This window comes from Esox lucius, chromosome 8 (assembly GCF_011004845.1).
Source record: "Esox lucius isolate fEsoLuc1 chromosome 8, fEsoLuc1.pri, whole genome shotgun sequence".
NCBI lineage: Eukaryota > Metazoa > Chordata > Actinopteri > Esociformes > Esocidae > Esox > Esox lucius.
The window spans coordinates 18,855,898-18,875,717 of NC_047576.1; the positions used below are offsets into that span (position 1 = coordinate 18,855,898).

Below are 19,820 nucleotides of genomic sequence, written 5' to 3' on the forward strand. Positions count from 1 at the left end.
CAGGGTGTTGCAATCCCTCCCCCCCGGAGCATTTCACTTTGTTTTCCAATTGGATTGTTCACGTTATAGGTCACATTAAAGGTGGAAAAAGTTCTGACATGACTTATCTTTGTCTCATTCTTTTACATTACAGGAACCTAGCATTTTAACAGGGGTGTTTTTATATCCGCTGTTTGTATATTGAAATAGTAAAAAAATTGAATAACAAAAAAATGTAAAGGATATTTCATTCTAAAATATTCAATATTAAACCCCATTGGTATTTAGTAAGTGGATGGTTTATTTTTAGGTTGTTTTGTCTTTATCATTTTTTTTTTTTTTAAATGTTTAAATCATTGTAATTAATTATTTTATAAACAGTATTTCAGATAATGCCACACATAGGAACAGGGAATATCAGAGACTCCTGAAATATGCAGAACCCCAAAAAAGACGCCAAAATAGAATTTCAAATAAAAGGTAGTTATATGTCCTCTTTTTGCAACAATGTGTTCAACACGGTTACCTTCATTATGAGCAATAGAGTATTAGCATTACATTAGGTGTTACCATGACAGCTGGGTGGGTGTATTGGCTACCTATACTCAGTTCATAACCAAACAGCCCTTTAACCTGTTCCACCCGCTGACCTTAGGCTGGGCCACAGGGAACTATCAGCCCTGTCAACCTGACACACACACACACACACACACACACTAAAACAGTATCATTCTATATCAGGACCTGGTTAAGCCCTGTGACAGCATGGGGGCACTGGACACCCACTCTACATGGTGGCTACGCTGGCAGTGGGTGTATTGGGTTGTGTGATTCCACAGCTCTTGGCTGCGTTTGATAAAGATTAATACAATCCTATTTTCTGCCCGGGATTGCCTTTCCTAATGTGTTCTCTCTCTCACTCTCTCTCTCTCTCTTTTACTGGGAAAAACTAAGCATCTTATCCATGTAAGGAGTGACAATGAGAGAGTGAGGCGAGCAGTGTTAGTGTGCTGTAATACTCTAATTCACTGTAGATTAATTATCTCAGGATAAGCGGAGTCGGGGTACAGGATTGAGCAAGGCTGAAACACTATACCCATCCTCCTCTGCTCCTACGGAGACACACACTTCCAAAGTATGGCTTGTTACAGGGAAGTGTGTGGCAGATTAATCACGTTTCACTGAGCGTTATCGTTAAGCGGTCTCCCCACCTTTATGAAAATGGCATCACTCTTTTTTTCATAGAACTGAGTATTCAGGCAACACCAAAATCGATTGTCATGTGACCATTTTATGGATTGTCATGAGTTAGTTGGGAAATATCTTTGTTCACATTATGTTTTCTAAATCATTATTTTGTGTTTGTACAGGTTATCAGTTTGAATATGAAGTGTTTACCAATTCAAGGAACCTTTTGATTTTATGAACATTGACAGATAGCAGATTTTTGGTCACAACTCTAGCCTTTCTTTCCCAAAGAGAGTGTGTTTTAACAGTAGAGGTTTTTTGTACTTTCACGTGCAAAAAAATAGATTACCACTAGAGGGTAGCACAAAAATCCAGATAGGAATGCATGAACACCAGCCTGTTTTTCAAAGCAAAATCAAAGAGGTCATTTATAAGTTGGGAGGTCAATAGAAAAATGTCAGAAGAAGAAATCAATGGCCACCAATTTCAACTTGGAAATAGACTGAATAATGTGTCGACTGCAGTGCAGCATGAAACATTTGAGACTAAAAATGTATTGCAAAAATGTTTTCTTTAGCTGCACGAAAGGTTAATTGTGGTACCTAGTGAAAAAAATGATGTTGTGCATTTTCCTTGACAAATGACCAAACAAACTCGACAGCGTTTCCAAAAATTCCCATAGAGCTTGGTGTTTACCGTGTCTCTCGTGAAGTAATCTGTGAGATATAACATGGTAGCTTCATCTCAACTAAGTGGTGTGTGGACAGTCTCCACAGGTTGTTTTCACAGTGACCTCCTCCGCCAAAATCACGATGTGCCTCATGCTTTCTCTGTTCCACAACACTCCGTATATTTCAAACATCCGAGTGGATACTTGGTCTGATTGCTGTCTACATGTTGAGAGGAGACCTGAAGAAGCCCTGTTTGGCTTTGGAGAGTCACGCCTTATGTCTATTTCCAAGATGTGTGTTTTTACATTAACATGCTTGTATCCTAGTGGAGACGGCTTCAGCCTGTGATTGCACTCTCACTGATTACTGTCTGCAACCTGTCCTCGGTATCACATTGAGGAAAGGAGAGTGTAATGCAGCATCGACTGAGCACACGCGCACAGATCTGTGTTGCATGCTTTTGGACCTCAGGAACAACCGGTGTAAGAGAGGTGTTGATTAATGCACCCCTCATGAGCCTGCAGCCTTGGCAGAGGGTTAACGAGAGGGCTGAGCTACAGCCGCACCTCACCCGGCCCCATTCTCCAAACTACAGACATCAAGTGCAAAATTGGGCACTCTCTCAAACGCACTCCATCACACAGCCTTTAGGCGGAGGCAGGGCACATTCCCCTGGCTGCAATAGTGACGGCGCCTAGAGAGAATGTTGAAAATGGATCAGACAAACTGTTGCCTAATAATAATAAACCAATACCAACCTCTTTTAGGCTGAGATGTGGCCTACGATGCCATACCTTGATTGTTCAATCTTAAGTCAGTGTTTCACATGCCAGTAATTTACATAATGTAAATATCTTAAAATATTGGTAGTAGTAGTAGAAATAGTAGCATTAATATATGAAAAGTGGTATTAATAGTAGTGGTTGTAGTTATAGACTGAATTGTACACAAGTTTCAATCATGACATCAGTCATATGTCAAATCAACAGTTATCAGGAGCATTATTGAACCATGGCTCTTCAGACGGTTGACATTTTCTGTACATTTCATGCCATTTCATTTCTTTTTGGGGAGGTTTTTACTTGAGTATGACCATGTTTTGACACTTTTTCTCTTTTCCTTTTGTTACAGCAACAGAGACGTCTAGACCTCCTAACCATCACCAGCCCCGGTGAGTGCCCAGTGTCTCCTAATGGTTGATTCTGAAAAGACAAGCATAGACACTAGATTCAAGAGAAATCTCAAGAGAAATTTCAAAAGATTTCAAAGAGAAAAAATAAACACTGGACCGAATAATGCAACCTCTGACCTCAGAGCTGGTATTATTTACTCTGTTCAGTTATTAGATTCCAATCCTTGGCACTCCTATTGTCATTGGCAATAACAATGATTGGCAAGGAGTGGAGTGTTAGCTAGAGAGTTGGTACCCACACTGGGTGCTTACTACCACAGCCATGTATTGTTTTGAAAGTAGAGCGTTTTGCCAATGTAGCTAAATGTTCAAATTAACACTTCATCCTCGATTGGCGTTGCTAATTTATAGTTTTATGCCTCTGGGTTGTGCTGTTTATTTCAGATTTCTGTTTTTTAAAACCTGTGAGGATGTACAGTGATATCTGATCTGCAATTTCTCGACACCACCAAAGTATACTCATTATCCTGATAGCTAATTATTAAAAACAGAACATTGATTGAACGTTGCTAATTTTACTGCTCAGTTTTGTTTGTTTACAGCAGATTATTTCATAGAGAAATGTAGAAGGTGCATTCATATGCAGTCAGGACAACAGGAAGAGGAGCATACAGATATGCTTCCCTGAGATGATTTCTGACAGTTTGTGCAGAAACTGTCCGGTATGTAAATGTGGTCTATGGTTTTGAGACCGGTTGGATGTACAGTACTGCAAAACTTTCTAAAACGACGAGGTTGTCTTATCACACGAAGTGCTGAATCCCTTGCAATCTAGCTAATGTCATTCATTTCACTGAGGTAATGCTACAATACAGTACAAGAACAGAAGGTTGTCAAACCACAAAAGAAGAAAAAAAGTGTAGCTTTTCATCATTAGGTAATATAGCAACAAAGCTGAATACCTCCTTACTTTCAGTGTACAAAATATTAACATTACCACAAAAACATATTATAATTTTATCATCAGAAATGCATGTTATATTATCAACATATTAGGCATTCCATCACCTCAGAGTATCAGCCATCGCTGACAAAGCTCTTTGTCTGAGGGGTTTTTGCCACTACTTTCGTCTTGACCAACAGTTTAACATGCTGCTTCAGACAGTGGCAAGAGCATCACAGTGATCCAGGGAGCTGATCATGCTAGCTAAAAAGCTTGTCATTTGTCTTTGGTACAATAAGTTTATTCAGTAGGATATAAAATCCAATAAATTATGTTTGACTAATAGCATTCAAACCATAATGATAGGAAGTAGTTTTAATCTTCAGTAGTTGCATTCAGGAAGTTGCATTCTTTTTGTAAAATAGTGAAATAAATAATGTGCACAGATAAATTGCAGAACCTGTATGTTCTCAGCATTTTGTTAGTGAGATTTACATAAAATTCTCTGGCAACTGATCTGTCGGACATTCTGGCAGTTAGCGTGCCTATTGTAAATACACAAGACAAGAGACATCTGTGGCATTGTGTTGTGTGACAAAACTACATCCGCAGCACAAGGTGCACCCGGTTAATGATGATGCTGTTAAATCCGTTTCTTGATATGCCAATCCTGTCAGGAGTTTGGAATCTTTTTGGAAAATGTTGGCAGACTTTTTTTGAGTATGGATCATTTTCGGGATCCTTTATTTCATCTCATGAAACATGGGACCGAAATGTAAAATATTGCATTTATATATTTGTTCATGCATGGCTCTGGTCACTATTATTCAACACAGTATACATGTAAGATTTACCGGATAATTATGCCATACCCCATCCATAACCTGCTTGCCTATTATAACACACAAACACAGCACATACGCTCACTTGAAAAACGTGTTTGCTACTGTACACAGTGATACAGCAATGTGAATTAAGACATCAAACAGATAGCTATTAAGTTTCTTTTGGTTTTAATATGATATATTATTTTGTAATTATATGGTGTTATGAAACAGCATGGGTGTGACGCTCTGCGGAGTTGCAATGTGTTGTTATCTGGAGCACCCCAGTTGGACCGGTGCTATAAAGAGCCTTTACCGGGAAGGGAGAACCCAATGTCTTGGAAAAGCAGCTGGGTGATGGAACGAATTGCAGAGATGGCGAGAGGAAACAGATGGGGACGCCAGAAAGGATACAGTGCCCATATGTCTAAAGTATCTGGATGGTCTAATATGCTTTGATTAAAATAATGTTTATGTGAGGCACGTGGAACCTCCTAATTTCCCAGATTTACTTGGCATCTGTTCCCCGAGCCCAGGCAAGACTATCGCTGACCTTGACCAATCTGGGGAGGGCAATCAGACACGCAGAGAGAGTGGGACACATTATGCGATGTACTTCACATCATGGTCTTTGTCTCTGTTTTAGGGGGCCAGTATTCGGCTCAATGCACTGTCCGGTCTGATTCATTTCCTGGTTTTGCATTGTATTCATTAACTGACTGTGAATACAAACAGGACGGCTGCTATAATCTTGGCAGACATATTCCATGATATACTGTGATTATTACTATTTACAGTGTGTGAACAATAAGGTGTCAAATGAAAAATAACATTGTTCACTTCCTCTCCCACCTGTGACAATTTACTGGGCGCTGTTGCAGAAAACGGGGGTTCTATTATTATTATTAGTCCTTTTTTGTGTCCTCCTCCCCAATCTTTTCTCTTCTTCGCCATTCTCCATCTTCTCATTCTCTTCTTTCCACAACTTGTTGTAGAATCTGCTGACAGTACTTTGGGGGGTGGTCTTAAGACACTAATAAGATCAAGTGGGACCTCAACCATGGGGGGGGGTGGGGTGGGGGGGGGGGTTAGGCCCTGTGCTGCTCACTGGGAGGCGGTGTGTGGGAGGAAAGGGCTTCAGGATGCGCTCTCCACGCATCAGCATCAGCTACGCCGGGCCCAGCCTCCATCCAGGGGCCCTCATTAGCCCCTATGTCTGAAGTGTGCTTCACCCACAACCTCGGTATTCCCCATTTAATTGGACACTTGAGCGGAGCGATGCGCATCTGGCTGTATTGAAGTCTGACATTTCAGACCGCTGACCTTTCCAGGCCTTCCACGACTAAATAATGATTAGTCCCGGCCATTGCTCCACCACAATGGTTCACGCGTGCACCCGTTGCAGTCTGCGTGGGAAAAACAAAAGAGAAGTTGCTGAACTAAACATCTGTACTGTCCACAACTTTCAGACCAAAATACACCCAAAATACTGGCAGTAGGAGCTTCAGGCTGGTCAGCATTGAAAGATGGGGTGTAGACATTTTGAGAATCTGTCAGTCTTTTAACCAGAATACCGTTTTCATATCTCCTGACACCCAGTAATAATGTGTTCTGTTTTAATCTACATTAACTTTGCTTGGCTGTGTTCAATCCCACTTTTACCCCCTCATAAGCTCTGTGCATTACAGGGGGGACTGAAATGTCAATTACATTCATGAGATTTGGATAGATCAGAGAACAGAGGAGAGATAATAGGCAACCTTCAGATCTCCTCTTATGTTTATTTCTCCTAAGTCTTCCTAGTATCTTTAAGGTGCTAGGACTCCCAGATAGTACTGTATTTATTCTTTCTTTTTTTTCTCTTTTTCTCTGTCTTTCTTTCTCTCCCCTCTTTCGCTCAATACCTTTCAGTTCCTCTTCATTTATCTCCATCTCACAATTACCACGCATGCTTCGATCAAAACAAAGGCCTGACAAACAAATTAGCCTGAGGTAAGGTGGGCTATTTGTGTGGAGATCTTGACAGGTTCCCCTGACATCGGTAATGCATGATGTGACAGCAAATACTATATGTTTTGCCCAATGTTTTAATGTCCTTCAGTTTTTATTTACAGATCTTCAAAAACAATATTTCTTTTTATCTCTGTTTTATATGCCATTCCAAGTTAGAGGACTGGAGTGGACTAGATGTTGGCCTGCACAGAAAGCTTTAATTCCCAGTGAAAAGCTGAAAGTGAAAGAGCCTATTTGTGAATTTTGATTTCCACTGGCATTGAAGTATCTCCAGAGGTCTGAGAGGCTGCTCATGTGCATTTCTGCTCTTGGTCCAGTGTGGCAGAGAGATGCTTTACATGGTGTCATGCAAGGCGAGTCTGTTGGTGTGATATCCACTGGAGAGAGGCCCAGTAGCTGGCTCCTGGCTCCCCAGGCCAGGTTTTGGCTCTGTGTATGGATCATACTCTGGGGCTTCAAGCAGCAAAGGCAGCAGGACAGCTGCACTCAATACCTGGGCCCTGGAGCTGGACTAGAGCAGAGATGCGTCTTTAATGGAGCGCAAGGACTTGGCGCTTTGCTGAGAGTGAGAGCGGGATATTATTTGTAAAACACTACCAGGGCTTTGTATAAACGAGCAGCTGTGAAAACAACACTTCCTATTATTGCCCTAATTATATCCCTTCTCTGCAAATTTGCATATTTTATCTCCCTGCACTTCATTATAGAGGACTTTGCTATCGTTTTATTGTTGGGACAAAATAGAACATAGTGTGATAAGCGTAGATGGGGGGGGCTCACTTTTTTTGTCTGCCCTATTTATATTGACTGTTTTCCAGTTGATTTTTCTTTCCTGAAACTGTCTCAGCGTGGATAAATAAGCAGGAGCATGTTAATGAATTGAGAATGAGTGTGATGATTCCACAGTTAAGGGGGGGGGGGGGGGGTAGGTAGCGGGAGACACAATAGGGAAAGACATTTGGAAAATATGCATCAATAAACTGTTATTTACAAAACACAGTTCTTGTCTAGCCCTAATGCTTTTTGACTACTATGGCCGAATGTCTATGGGCAGTATTCCTTGCTTTTGCAAAGGCCACAATTTCACACACTTTATCACACAATCAAACACCATTGGTTTCATGTTTGGCATGGAAAAACAAAACAAAGCTAAACCTCGAAGAACCCTAAATGACAATTTGCAGCATTGCTTTCTGGGTAACTCCCTCTATCTTATTTAAAGAAAAGAGATATGTCTGAAAAAGGAAACAACATTGGAACAGTTTCTTGGCTCCAACAGGGATAGACACGTGTGATTATTTATTTGTCCCCAGACCTACCACAGTGTAGCAAATCCTTATAGAAAGGGGGGGGGGGGATGATTGGATTTTTGTTCCTGGGTGCCTTTTGTATCTCCAGTAAGGGGGAGTGTATAATGGACGTTGATGGCATGGGTGTCTGTACTGTGTGGATTCAATCAGTGAGGGCTGATGTGTGTGGAGTCTGTTCTCAGAGCCAGTGCAACGACCACAGCACCAACTCACCAGAAACAGTCTCTGGTCTGTGACCTAGCTCTCTCTCACAGCTGCTGAGCTAAGTGCTGATATTGTTACCTGTTGACTAGGCAGCCTTGTTTGCAGGGTCGCTCTATTCTTCTTTTTCCTGTCTCTTACATTGCAGCGCGGGAGACTGTTGGCTCAATACAGAGCAGCAAACTGTCAGAATATATCTGCCACGCTGTGTAGCACCCCGTTATCAGATCATGTTTCCCATGTTCCCTTTCCCCATAGACATTTACAGTAACATGTTGTAATAGCTTAAGATGAGCCTTTCGCCATCATTTTAGCTTCCCTCCGTTATCTGGATGTGAATGAAGATGCTGGGTGCCACCCTGCTGTGTCATAAAAATTATCTGATTTAGTTTGCAAATTTCTGAGGGGGCCCTTTTTCACGGAGACATATTTGTTGTGAAATGTAACATTTATTTGTTTTGGCTGTGTTTCACTGTGGACCTATTTGATGCTCCGCTTTTCCACTGCAGAACAAAGCAGGGAACCTAACAGTTATCGCTCTGATTGAAAATTGACCGACCAAGCTGCATGTGTGATTCTTATAGGTTCCCAAGAACTTATCAACTTAAATCTATGTCATGGCATACATACTTAAGTGAATTGTATGGGTTTTCTAGGTTTTAAAGAAAAAAAAACAGCAACAACCAAAAAAAAGTACAAAAACATTTTCTTACTAATTTAATTAACAAACCCACTTTATCTTAAAAGCTACACATTAATGTCAAACTCCAATAATAGGTCTGATTTTGAGAAGATTTTTGTTAGAGATGACCCTGAGTGTCCTTGATTTGTAGGCTTGGCTTTAGGGTTCTACTAAATGGCTGAAGGCACAGTACCTCCTCATATGTCGCCTGTCCCTCAGCTGGCTATCTGGTGTTTGGGCATGTGTTTATCAGCTATTATCTGTCAAACATCATACACCTGCTAGTGACGCTGGCCTCTGTTGCAGTCCCACAGGCAACCAGCTGTCAACACCAACACCTACAATGTGTCACTTGCTGCCTCCATTTGTGGCAGCTCCAGGGGCTGTGGGTATAACTGTGAAGACCTATTCCCTTTGATCAAAGCCACACTACAAGGTATTTGTTTAGTAGGCTGACAGTCTGTGGACACGGACAAATAGAAATATACTGTGAAAAATCTCTATTTTTTTTAATTTATTTTTTTACTTTTATTCCGCATTTGTTGGCTGTTTGTCACATTGACATGTTTACCCCACTGAAAATATTGGAAATATTCATGATGTATGAAACAAATTGTCAACAAGTTATCTAAATAACTGTGGTGTCAGTTCAGTCCATCTGTATGTCCATACTAAGCCTGGAGAATTCATATTTAGAGTGTAGAATATAGCCTCAAGACGCTCGCCAATCAATAGAAAATACCCAGCGGTAAGAATGGCCCTAATGAACTGAATTGACTGACCATTGCTGAAATATGATCGCTATTTCTACGGCAGTCATTTGTTCTCATGTGTATAGGAAATACATTGCATGATTGCAGTGTGTGTGTGTGTGTGTGTGTGTGTGTGTGTGTGTGTGTGTGCGTGCGTGCAATGACACCTTTCTAAATATTTTATAAAGGAGTTACACAATAAAGTTAGTTTGTGCTCTTGCTGCCAGTTTGGAGGTCTGTCTTTGGGCAACCCACATGAGTAATTAATGTCCCTCTGCCTATCTGAGGTCCACTGTTCATTTAATAGGCAATCCCATTATTAATTGGCAACTGACTACTTCGTGGTTAATTAGTTATTTGTGAGAGGCCAAAAGAAAAACAGTGTTAATGCCAAAACTCAAAAAACATTAAGTATTTACCTTTTATTAGGTGAATATTCCCTTGATAATAGACTCTGTCACTTCTGCACTCCTAAATTCTGTTCCCCCTAACTTGTGATCATAAGGCATATTTCAAATCATTTTCCAAATGATTTCTCTATCCCTGCTGTTCTCTCATATTTCAGGCAAAGCTGTGGTGTGCCGCATGCCAGCCTGCCTGGTGTCAATCCCAGCCAGCCATCAGACACACCTGTGTTAGCGTCTGTCCATCGCACATATTGGCACAGGCACTTAGTTTTGATTGGCTGTGCGCTAATGTTAATGCCTCCCTAGAATTATAGCGTTTTCCATAAAAATGCACGTCCACTTGAAGGTCCCTTCCAACATCCAGGAATGGAGGCACTAAAGGCAAGCTCTGATCATATGCGAAATCCCTTTTGAATTCCAGGCACAACGAGATGACACCCGTATCAGCTGTCTAATTCCATCATCAACATCATTACTGCTATTATCCCATGTCTCTTTTTAATACAGGGTAATGTTGGACCAATAGAGATAAATGAGGAAGGCAGCAAGGAGCTAATTGTCAGGACATGATGTCTGACTTTACAGTGAGTAAAGTCTACACTGCCAACTGCTCCCAAAGCTGCAGGAAAATTCATTCACTGAGAAATAGCTTTTATCCTCATTGTATTACCTTTCAATTGTGCCATAAACATTTTTTTACCTCCTTTATGCATTTGTAGCATAGATATCTTTAGACTGCTAAACACCATTTATTTTTAAAGAATAGCATATTACTGTCTCATACACTCAGTTCAGCTGTCATACCCTATCAGCACCCAAAATATAAACATTTAAACTTGTTTTACTCCAATGTAAATAGCCTAGAAAATATGGATAAAACAAAGCAACAGAGAACGTTTACTGTCACAAATGAAGCAGTGACCCTTTTGGCCAATTAAGATAGAGTGTGACTAAAACATTTCTTTTACAAATAAATAGTCAACACTATAGCTCAACCCCTTGGGCCAGAAAGGTTAATTGTGATTACCAGATATTCATGACAAGATCAATTATTCATGTTTTGTCAAAGTTTGGCTAGTTATGTCAGAGATATTGGAAATAACTGACATTGCAATATTTTATTTTTGCTATATATATATTGTGATATGAAAAAATACAGCATGTCTTCAGAAAGAGCTCTGGCTTTCAACCTGACAATATGTATCCTTCATTCTTCACCAGCCCCATCCTCTACAATTAAAATGTATGAAACTCATGAAGATTTTGCAACCAAATTTTTTTCCAACCAAATTCTCCATTTTGGTCTTTTTTGCCTATACCTTGCTCATAATTTCGTCACGTGCAAGTAGAGCCTGCATGTCAACTATTAGTGCCCCAACGAACTCCATGTTTAAAATAATAATAATAATAAACTGTGTATCCAATAACCCATAAATCAGAATAAATTACCTTATATCAGACAGATATAGTGCTGGTTTTCCAAAAAATATATTGTAGACTGATATGTTTACCATACTAAATCGCACATTCTGCGATGTGACTATTGCAGATGCGTACATCGCAATGTCGATGATGAAACGATATATCATGCAGCCCTAATTGTTAGATAGACTCATATCTCTGAGCATGTGTGTCAAAATGTCATCACTTGGGAGTCAAAAAAAGAGGAGACAATAATAATAATAAATATGTGCAATTATACAGTATCTCACAAAAGTGAGTACACCCCTTACATTTTTGTAAATATTTGATTATATCTGTTCGTGTGACAACACTGAAGAAATGATACTTTGGTACAATGTAAAGTAGTGAGTGTACAGCTTGTACAACATTGTAAATTTGCTGTCCCCTCAAAATATCACAACACACAGCCATTAATATCTAAACCGCTGGCAACAAAAGTGAGTACACCCCTAAGTGAAAATGTCCAAATCGGGCCCAAAGTGTCAATATTTTGTGTGGACACCATCATTTTCCAGCACTGCCTTAACCCTCTTGGGCATGGAGTTCACCAGAGCTTCACAGGTTGCCACTGGAGTCCTCTTCCACTCCTCCATGATTACATCACAAAGCTGGTGGATGTTAAAGACCTTGCGCACCTCCACCTTCTGTTTGAGGGTTTAGGTCTGGAGACATGCTTGGCCAGTCCATCACCTTTACCCTCAGCTTCTTTAGCAAAGCAATGGTCATCTTGGATGTGTGTTTGGGGTCGTTATCATGTTGGAATACTGCCCTGCGGCCCAGTCTCCGAAGGGAGGGGATCATGCTCTGCTTCAGTATGTCACAGTACATGTTGGCATTCATGGTTTCCTCAATGAACTGTAGATCCACAGTGCCGGCAGCACTCATGCAGCCTCAGACCATGACACTCCCACCACCATGATTGACTGTAGGCAAGACACATTTGTCTTTGTACTCCTCACCTGGTTGCCGCCACACACGCTTGACACCATCTGAACCAAATAAGTTTATTTTGGTCTCATCAGACCACAGGACATGGTTCCAGTAATCCATTAGTCTGCTTGTCGTCAGCAAACAGACCATGCAGACCAATTTGATGCAGTGTGCGGCATATGGTCTGAGCACTGACAGGCTGACCCCCCACCCCTTCAATCTCTCCAGCAATGTTGACAGCACTCATATGTTTATGTCCCAAAGACAACCTCTGGATATGACGCTGAGCACGTTCACTCAACTTCTTTGGTCGACCATGGCGAAGCCTGTCCTGTTAAACCGCTGTATGGTCTTGGCCACCATGCTGCAGCTCAGTTTCAGGGTCTTGGCAATCTTCTTATAGCCCAGGCCATCTTTATGTAGTGCAAAAATTCTTTTTTCAGATCCTCAGAGAGTTCTTTGCCATGAGGTGCCATGTTGAACTTCCAGTGACCAGTATGAGGGAGGGTGAGAGCGAAGACACCAAATTTAACACACCTGCTCCCCATTCACACCTGAGACCTTGTTACACTAACGAGTCACATGACACCGGGGAGGAAAAATGGCTAATTGGGCCCAATTTGGACATTTTCACTTAGGGGTTTACTCATTTTTGTTGCCTGTGGTTTAGACAGTAATGGCTGTGTATTGAGTTAGTTTGAGGGGACAGTAAATTTACACTGTTATACAAGCTGTACACTCACTACTTTACATTGTAGCAAAGTGTCATTCCTTCAGTGTTGTCACATGAAAAGATATACTCAAATATTTAGTAAAATGTGAGGGCTGTACTCACTTTTGTGAGATACTGTACGTTCTTCTCTCACCTCTGGCACTGTTCCTTCACCTCAAAAAGCTGCTGCAATAACTCCTATACTTACAAAACCTGGTGCAGACCCCAACAATTTCAATAACCTCCGTCCTATTTTTTACCTGCCTTTTCTATCTAAAATCCTCGATTGCATCTCAGGTTCATGCACACTTATCTGACAATTACCTCTATGAAGAATTCCAATCTGGCTTCCGCCACTGCCATAGCACTGAAACAGCACTGGTAAAAATCACTAATGATTTTCTAATGGCAGCTGACTGTGGACTATTAATCATTCTCATTCTTCTTGATCTGAGTGCGGTCTTTGACACCATCTCTCATAACATCCTCCTTGACAGACTAGTCTCTATTGGTATAACTGGTTTCTGGCCGCACTCAGTTCATCCAACTCAGAACTTTCAAATCACATTCATCTCATGTCATTACCGGTGTTCCCCAGGGTTCTGTCCTGGGGCCCCTTTGGTTTACCATCTATCTACTTCCTCTTGGCTTCCTCATATCTTTCGTAAATTCAATATCAATTTTCACCTCCCTCTCTGAGTGCTTAACGGAAATCAAATCCTGGTTTTCCTGCAACGTCCTCACACTTAACAATGACAAAACTGAGGTTCTCCTCATTTGCACCAAATCCACTCTGACAAAACATGACAGTTTCTCGCTTTCCATTGATTACTCCTCAGTTGCTCCCTCCCCTCAGGTTAAGAGTCTGGGTGTCGTCCTCGACAGCACACTGCATTGATTCTAACAGGATCACTAATCATCTGCTTATAGCAATGTTCATCATCACGATTTTTTGTTTGTTTTTATTTTTATTGTGATTTGTGTCTTGTTTGGTGACCTTGAGTGCTTAGAAAGGCGCCTAAAAATAAAATGTATTATTATTATCATAGCATCACCTAGAATAGATTCAGTTCAACTTTGTCATTGAACAGTATGAGTACTATACAACAAAATGCAGTTAGTATCTAACCAGAAGTGCAAATAGAAGAGGGCAGGAAATGTACAAGTATGAGGTACACTATATGTTACAAGTGGAATGTATAGATGTGAAATGAAGGCAAATACAGTGCAAATGGCAATTCTAAATGAGCAATGAAGGCAAATAGTTGAGGGCAGAAAATATAAAAATATATAAGTAGAAAATGAATTGTTGTGCAATGAGGCAAATGCAAGTACAAATGGCAATTCTGACAGTAAAATCGAGCAGTTTGGAGGTGTAAGGTAGTATGTGCAACTGAAAATGCAGGGATAGCAGCAATGAGGTTCCCGAGGTAGACATGTACATTTAACAACTGAAAAATGCAAGTACAATGGCAATTATAAATGCAGTCCAGGCAAATTGAAGGTGCATGGTGGCATGTGCAACAGAAATGCAGGGATAGCAGCACCTACTGGTCGATATTAATGTGCTTGCTGAGTCAGCAATGTTTATACATGTGACTATAATATGGATATCAACCATGTGTATGCATTGTAGTGCCAGGTCAATTAATTTTTACAAGTCACTAATCTGGAAAATCATGTTTTTTATGAGTTTTGTTTATAGATACCATGTTTCAAGTTTTGTGCAGATGTCTTTTTTTCAGTGGAGTAGCATTAAGTGTATTTCATACATTTTAAAATGGTGGAAAATCCATAATGGACAACAAATGTGTCCCTGAAGCAAATGTGTTTTGTTTGAGGAGAGTGGCCAGTTACATTAATTTCATGAATGTAACAGGTTGTACAATTTCAGCGCCACCATTTGGGGAATTATTGTGTATCATTGCACTTTTTACGCTACCTACCGGCAGTGAGTTGTATATCGGTTCTATAACTCCATTAGGATCTGACATTGTCATTACTTACCTCGAGTATACCGACTGACTGACTGTCACCTCCAACCGTCGATGCTGGAGCAATGGACACAGATCATTTCAGATGGGGTCAAAGTTGATGGGCCCTTTCCATAACTACGGAACACAGAATAAACAAAGTAAACAGCTAAACCAGCGGTTCCCAAACTTTTTTTCCTGCGCACCCCCTTCTATGTCCCAACCGGGTTGGCACACCCCCAATCCCCATCTCCTTCCCTCCTTTTCGATTTCCTCCAGCGCAACTTCTGACTCCTGCTCCTTTTATTTCTCTATTTTCTCCGTCCCTGTTGCCTCCAAATCCTCTCTCTCTCTTGGTCCCTCTCCTCTTTCGTGACTAACAACTTTATCATTAGACGTCCCACTAGACAGTTTCCCTGATTTCAGCCAGTTAAGCATATTTATTATATGTATATGGAATGAATGAAACGAGTCGGCACGCTTATAGTAGCGGCTGCAGTGCATAAAAGAAAAGCAGTGCATAGAAGACAGCAGCTGTCTTCTTCTACATTTCTAAAAATAAAACAAATAAATTATAGTTTTTATTTAAAATAAAAGCGATTATGGAAATGTTTACTGTTCATGTTTTTTTATTGTATGGGAAAATCCTACTTAAAGAAACAGACCACCATTACATTTTTCCTCTCGCGCACCCCCTGGTGGCAGCTCGCGTACCCCTGGGAGTGCGCGTACCACACTTTGGGAATCCCTGAGTTAAACCAATCAAAACGCCACCCAGACTATCTATTACTTTAGATTCCTTGCCATTATGTCAGAGATTCGTTGATGGATAGCTAGCAAACATGAAACCATTATCATGCTAGCGCTAGCTGGCACAATAATATGCACATTTTGACAAGTTTGCACAAGGCTAAATCTAGCTAAAATGCAAAGTAATTGCTTATTCTGAGCAATAGTTGCATATGCATTAGGTTTGGTCAGACAACCCACAATGCATGTTTGCTTTTCTTATTGTTTTGCAGAGAACAGCAGGTTGTAACACTATTTTCCTGCAGGAAATTAAATCAAGGAGTGTCATGCTCAGACACATAACTTAGCTAGCTAATATTAGCTTATTGTCTTGATCAAAGACTTTGAAGAAACGTATCCGCGCTCATACAAATAAAATAAACAAGGACACTGAATGATTGACTTTGTCGTATGATTGTTTCTCTGTCATCATCAAACACTTTGAGATTATTACTTTATATTGAAAAGCGCTTTACACATGCTTTACAAATGCAATATATTATAATATAGCTTTCCTTCACTATCTAGCCAACTAGCTAAGAGGTATCTAGTCACCTTACTTGACAAATAGAAAGGTAGCTAACTCTGCATCACTTTTAATACAAACTTCAGCTCTCGCCATCTAATACTATAAATGCCAATCCAAATTTACTCTTGTTTTAGTCCATGCTTTGTCTGATTCTTGCGTTGCTTCTGTATATTTTAGTTTCTGGAGCCCTCAGTGTACATGAACCCAAACAAAGCTTGTCATTGGCCTTCACATCACACACCTTAAAGTATGGAGGTACAATTGTTTTCTCATCGAGAGCGAAACTTTTTTATTTTCAATCAAACAATTATTGCTCTGAAAGCAGTAACGAGGCATCAAAGTAAAAAAGTAAAGCTATAACCTTCTGCATTTAATACCAAAATATATTTCAATAACAACATTTATTTTCGCTGTCAACCACCCTCCATTTTGACTAGACTGACCCTGCTTGCAGAGCTTCTTATTTGCATTTGAAACTTTTTTTTTTTATTGAAACACCAGTTCTTCGTTTGCACTTTTGACACCACAGCTGTGGGTGGGCTTTAGTGGGAGGCGTGGATGATGCTTCTCCATTGGTCAGCAATTTTTGGAGTGTCAGTTTGTCTACAAAATCTCTTTTATACTAAAATGGCACTCAGGAAACTCTTGAAAAAGGTTCCCATTGTAATTATAGCATCTTCCATCTTTGTCTTGTACAAGGACATTTTGTTTGCATTCGCTTGAAACGTGGCTAAACTTTGTGCATTTATAGCACTAAAGTGGCTTTTGCACGTACAGTGGGGAGAACAAGTATTTGATACACTGCCGATTTTGCAGGTTTTCCCACTTACAAAGCATGTAGAAGTCTGTACTTTTTATCATAGGTGCTCTTCAACTGTGAGTGACGGAATCAAATATATATCCTGAAAATCACATTGTATGATTTTTAAGTAATTAATTTGCATTTTATTGCATGACATAAGTCATCAGAAAAGCAGAACTTAATATTTGGTACAGAAACCTTGGTTTCTGTAGTTCTTGCCAGGTTTGCACACACTGCAGCAGGGATTTTGGGCCACTCCTCCATACAGACCTACTCCAGATCCTTCAGTTTTCAGGGCTATCACTTGGCAATACGGACTTTCAGCTCCCTCCTAAGATTTTCTATTGGGTTCAGGTCTGGAGACTGCCTAGGCCACTCCAGGACCTTGAGATGCTTCTTACGGAGCCACTCCTTAGTTGCCCTGGCTGTGTGTTTCAGGTCGTTGTCATGCTGGAAGACCCAGACAGGACCCATCTTCAGTGCTCTTACTGAGGGAAGGAGGTTGTTGGCCAAGATCTCGCGATACATGTCCCCATCCATCCTCCCCTCAATACAGTGCAGTCAACCATCCCCAAAGAATTATGTTCCCACCTCCATGCTTCACGGTTGGGATGGTGTTCTTGGGGTTGTACTCATCCTTCTTCTTCTTCCAAACACGGCAAGTGGAGTTTAGACCAAAAAGCTCTATTTTTGTCTCATCAGACCACATGACCTTCTCCCATTCCTCCTCTGGATCATCGGCAAACTTCAGATGGGCCTGGACATGCGCTGGCTTGAGCAGGGGGACCTTGCGTGCACTGCAGGATTTAAATCCATGACGGCGTAGTGTGTTACTAATGGTTTTCTTTGAGACTGTGGTCCCAGCTCTCTTCAGGTCATTGACCAGGTCCTGCCATGTAGTTCTGGGCTGATCCCTCACCTTCCTCATGATCATTGATGCCCCACGAGGTGAGATCTTGTATGGAGCCCCAGACCGAGGGAGATTGACCGTCATCTTGAACTTCTTCCATTTTCTAATAATTGCGCCAACAGTTGTTGCCTTCTCACCAAGCTGCTTGCCTATTGTCCGATAGGCCATCCCAGCCTTGTGTAGGTCTACAATTTTATCCCTGAAGTCCTTACACAGCTCTCTGATCTTGGCCATTGTGGAGAGGTTGGCGTCTGTTTGATTGAGTGTGTGGACAGGTGTCTTTTATACAGGTAACGAGTTCAAACAGGTGCAGTTAATACAGGTAATGAGTGGAGAACAGGAGGGCTTCTTAAAGAAAAACTAACAGGTCTGTGAGAGACGGAATTCTTACTGGTTGGTAGGTGATCAAATACTTATGTCATGCAATAAAATGCAAATTAATTATTTAAAAATCATACAATGTGATTTCTGGATTTTTTTTAGATTCCGTCTCTCACAGTTGAAGTGTACCTATGATAAAAATGACAGAGCTCTACATGCTTTGTATGTAGGAAAACCTGCAAAATCGGCAGTGTATCAAATACTTGTTTTCCCCACTGTACATATCAGATGGCTTGGCTTTCAATGGGTTGGTAGACTCTACCTTTACATCAATAATACAGGATTTCAAGGATTTCCTCCCTCTTTCACATAACAGTACAAGTTAAATGTTTGCACATCAACTACCCCAGGTATATTAACCCCAAACCATGAGGCCATCTAAATCCAACAAAACATCAAATGTTACACCTTTTTTTGGTGTTGTAGGACAAAAATCTAAAGTGCTTCCATTGTATATAACCAGTTTGTAGAGCAACAGATCTTTTTCTTTCTGGCACTTCAACTCATGAAATCCCCAATGTACATCCTGTAGTGTTTTTGTTCCTTCAAGCCAGAGTTCCCACCCCTTTGACCTTTCCCTCCAATGGGTTTTGGGAAGAAGACCAAGACAGAGGACATGAGGAGAAGGCAATTAATCTATCCTGTTCACCATTCACCAATTAGCTTCAGCTTACTTGATTGCTTGAGTGCTGCCAGCTGCTGGCATGTTAGGGACATCATCTGTGACATACTACTTAATAATTGACCAAAATTTTTTTTTTCTCGTCTCACAAAAGTAATTAAAACAACACTGACTGTATATTCAAAGTTATTCTATTTAAACTCATTGACGCTGCATTCTATAGGTCATTGCAGACCCCTTGTCACTCACTGTTTCTAAAAGGTATCTGGTACTGTATGTAAAAAAAAAAAACGTGTCCTTTGTAGATTTTATATTTGAGGTAAATCTGTTCACATTCTACAGCAGTCTTTAGAATTTGTGCTGACCGGTTATGGCACATGTTTGGGGTCAGGAAGCTTGAGGTAGAACAGGAGATGAACTAAGCCTGAGACGTTTAAAAAAAGCAGCTCCTGGAATTGAGCTTTCTTATTGTGCCAGACACAGGCTTCAGGACCTAGCCATTGAACAGTAGATTAGATTAACAGTAATCCTCTATTGGAGACGAGAAGCTGCTGAAATCTTTTATACCAGTAAGGCTCACTGGTCGTGTATATTAAAGCTGTGTAC

The 19,820-nt window shown here is 40.7% G+C and overlaps 1 protein-coding gene across 3 annotated transcripts in view; it reads left to right on the forward strand.

Moving 5' to 3' along the window:
* agbl4 (ATP/GTP binding protein-like 4) overlaps nucleotides 1–19,820 on the forward strand; it is a 386,899-nt gene that overhangs the window by 282,010 nt on the left and 85,069 nt on the right. For all 3 annotated transcript variants that reach the window (XM_013135077.3, XM_020049097.2, XM_013135078.3), the window contains one exon: nucleotides 2,970–3,009. In XM_013135077.3, the coding sequence (XP_012990531.3) occupies nucleotides 2,970–3,009 (40 nt within the window). The remainder of the gene's footprint in view (nucleotides 1–2,969; nucleotides 3,010–19,820) is intronic.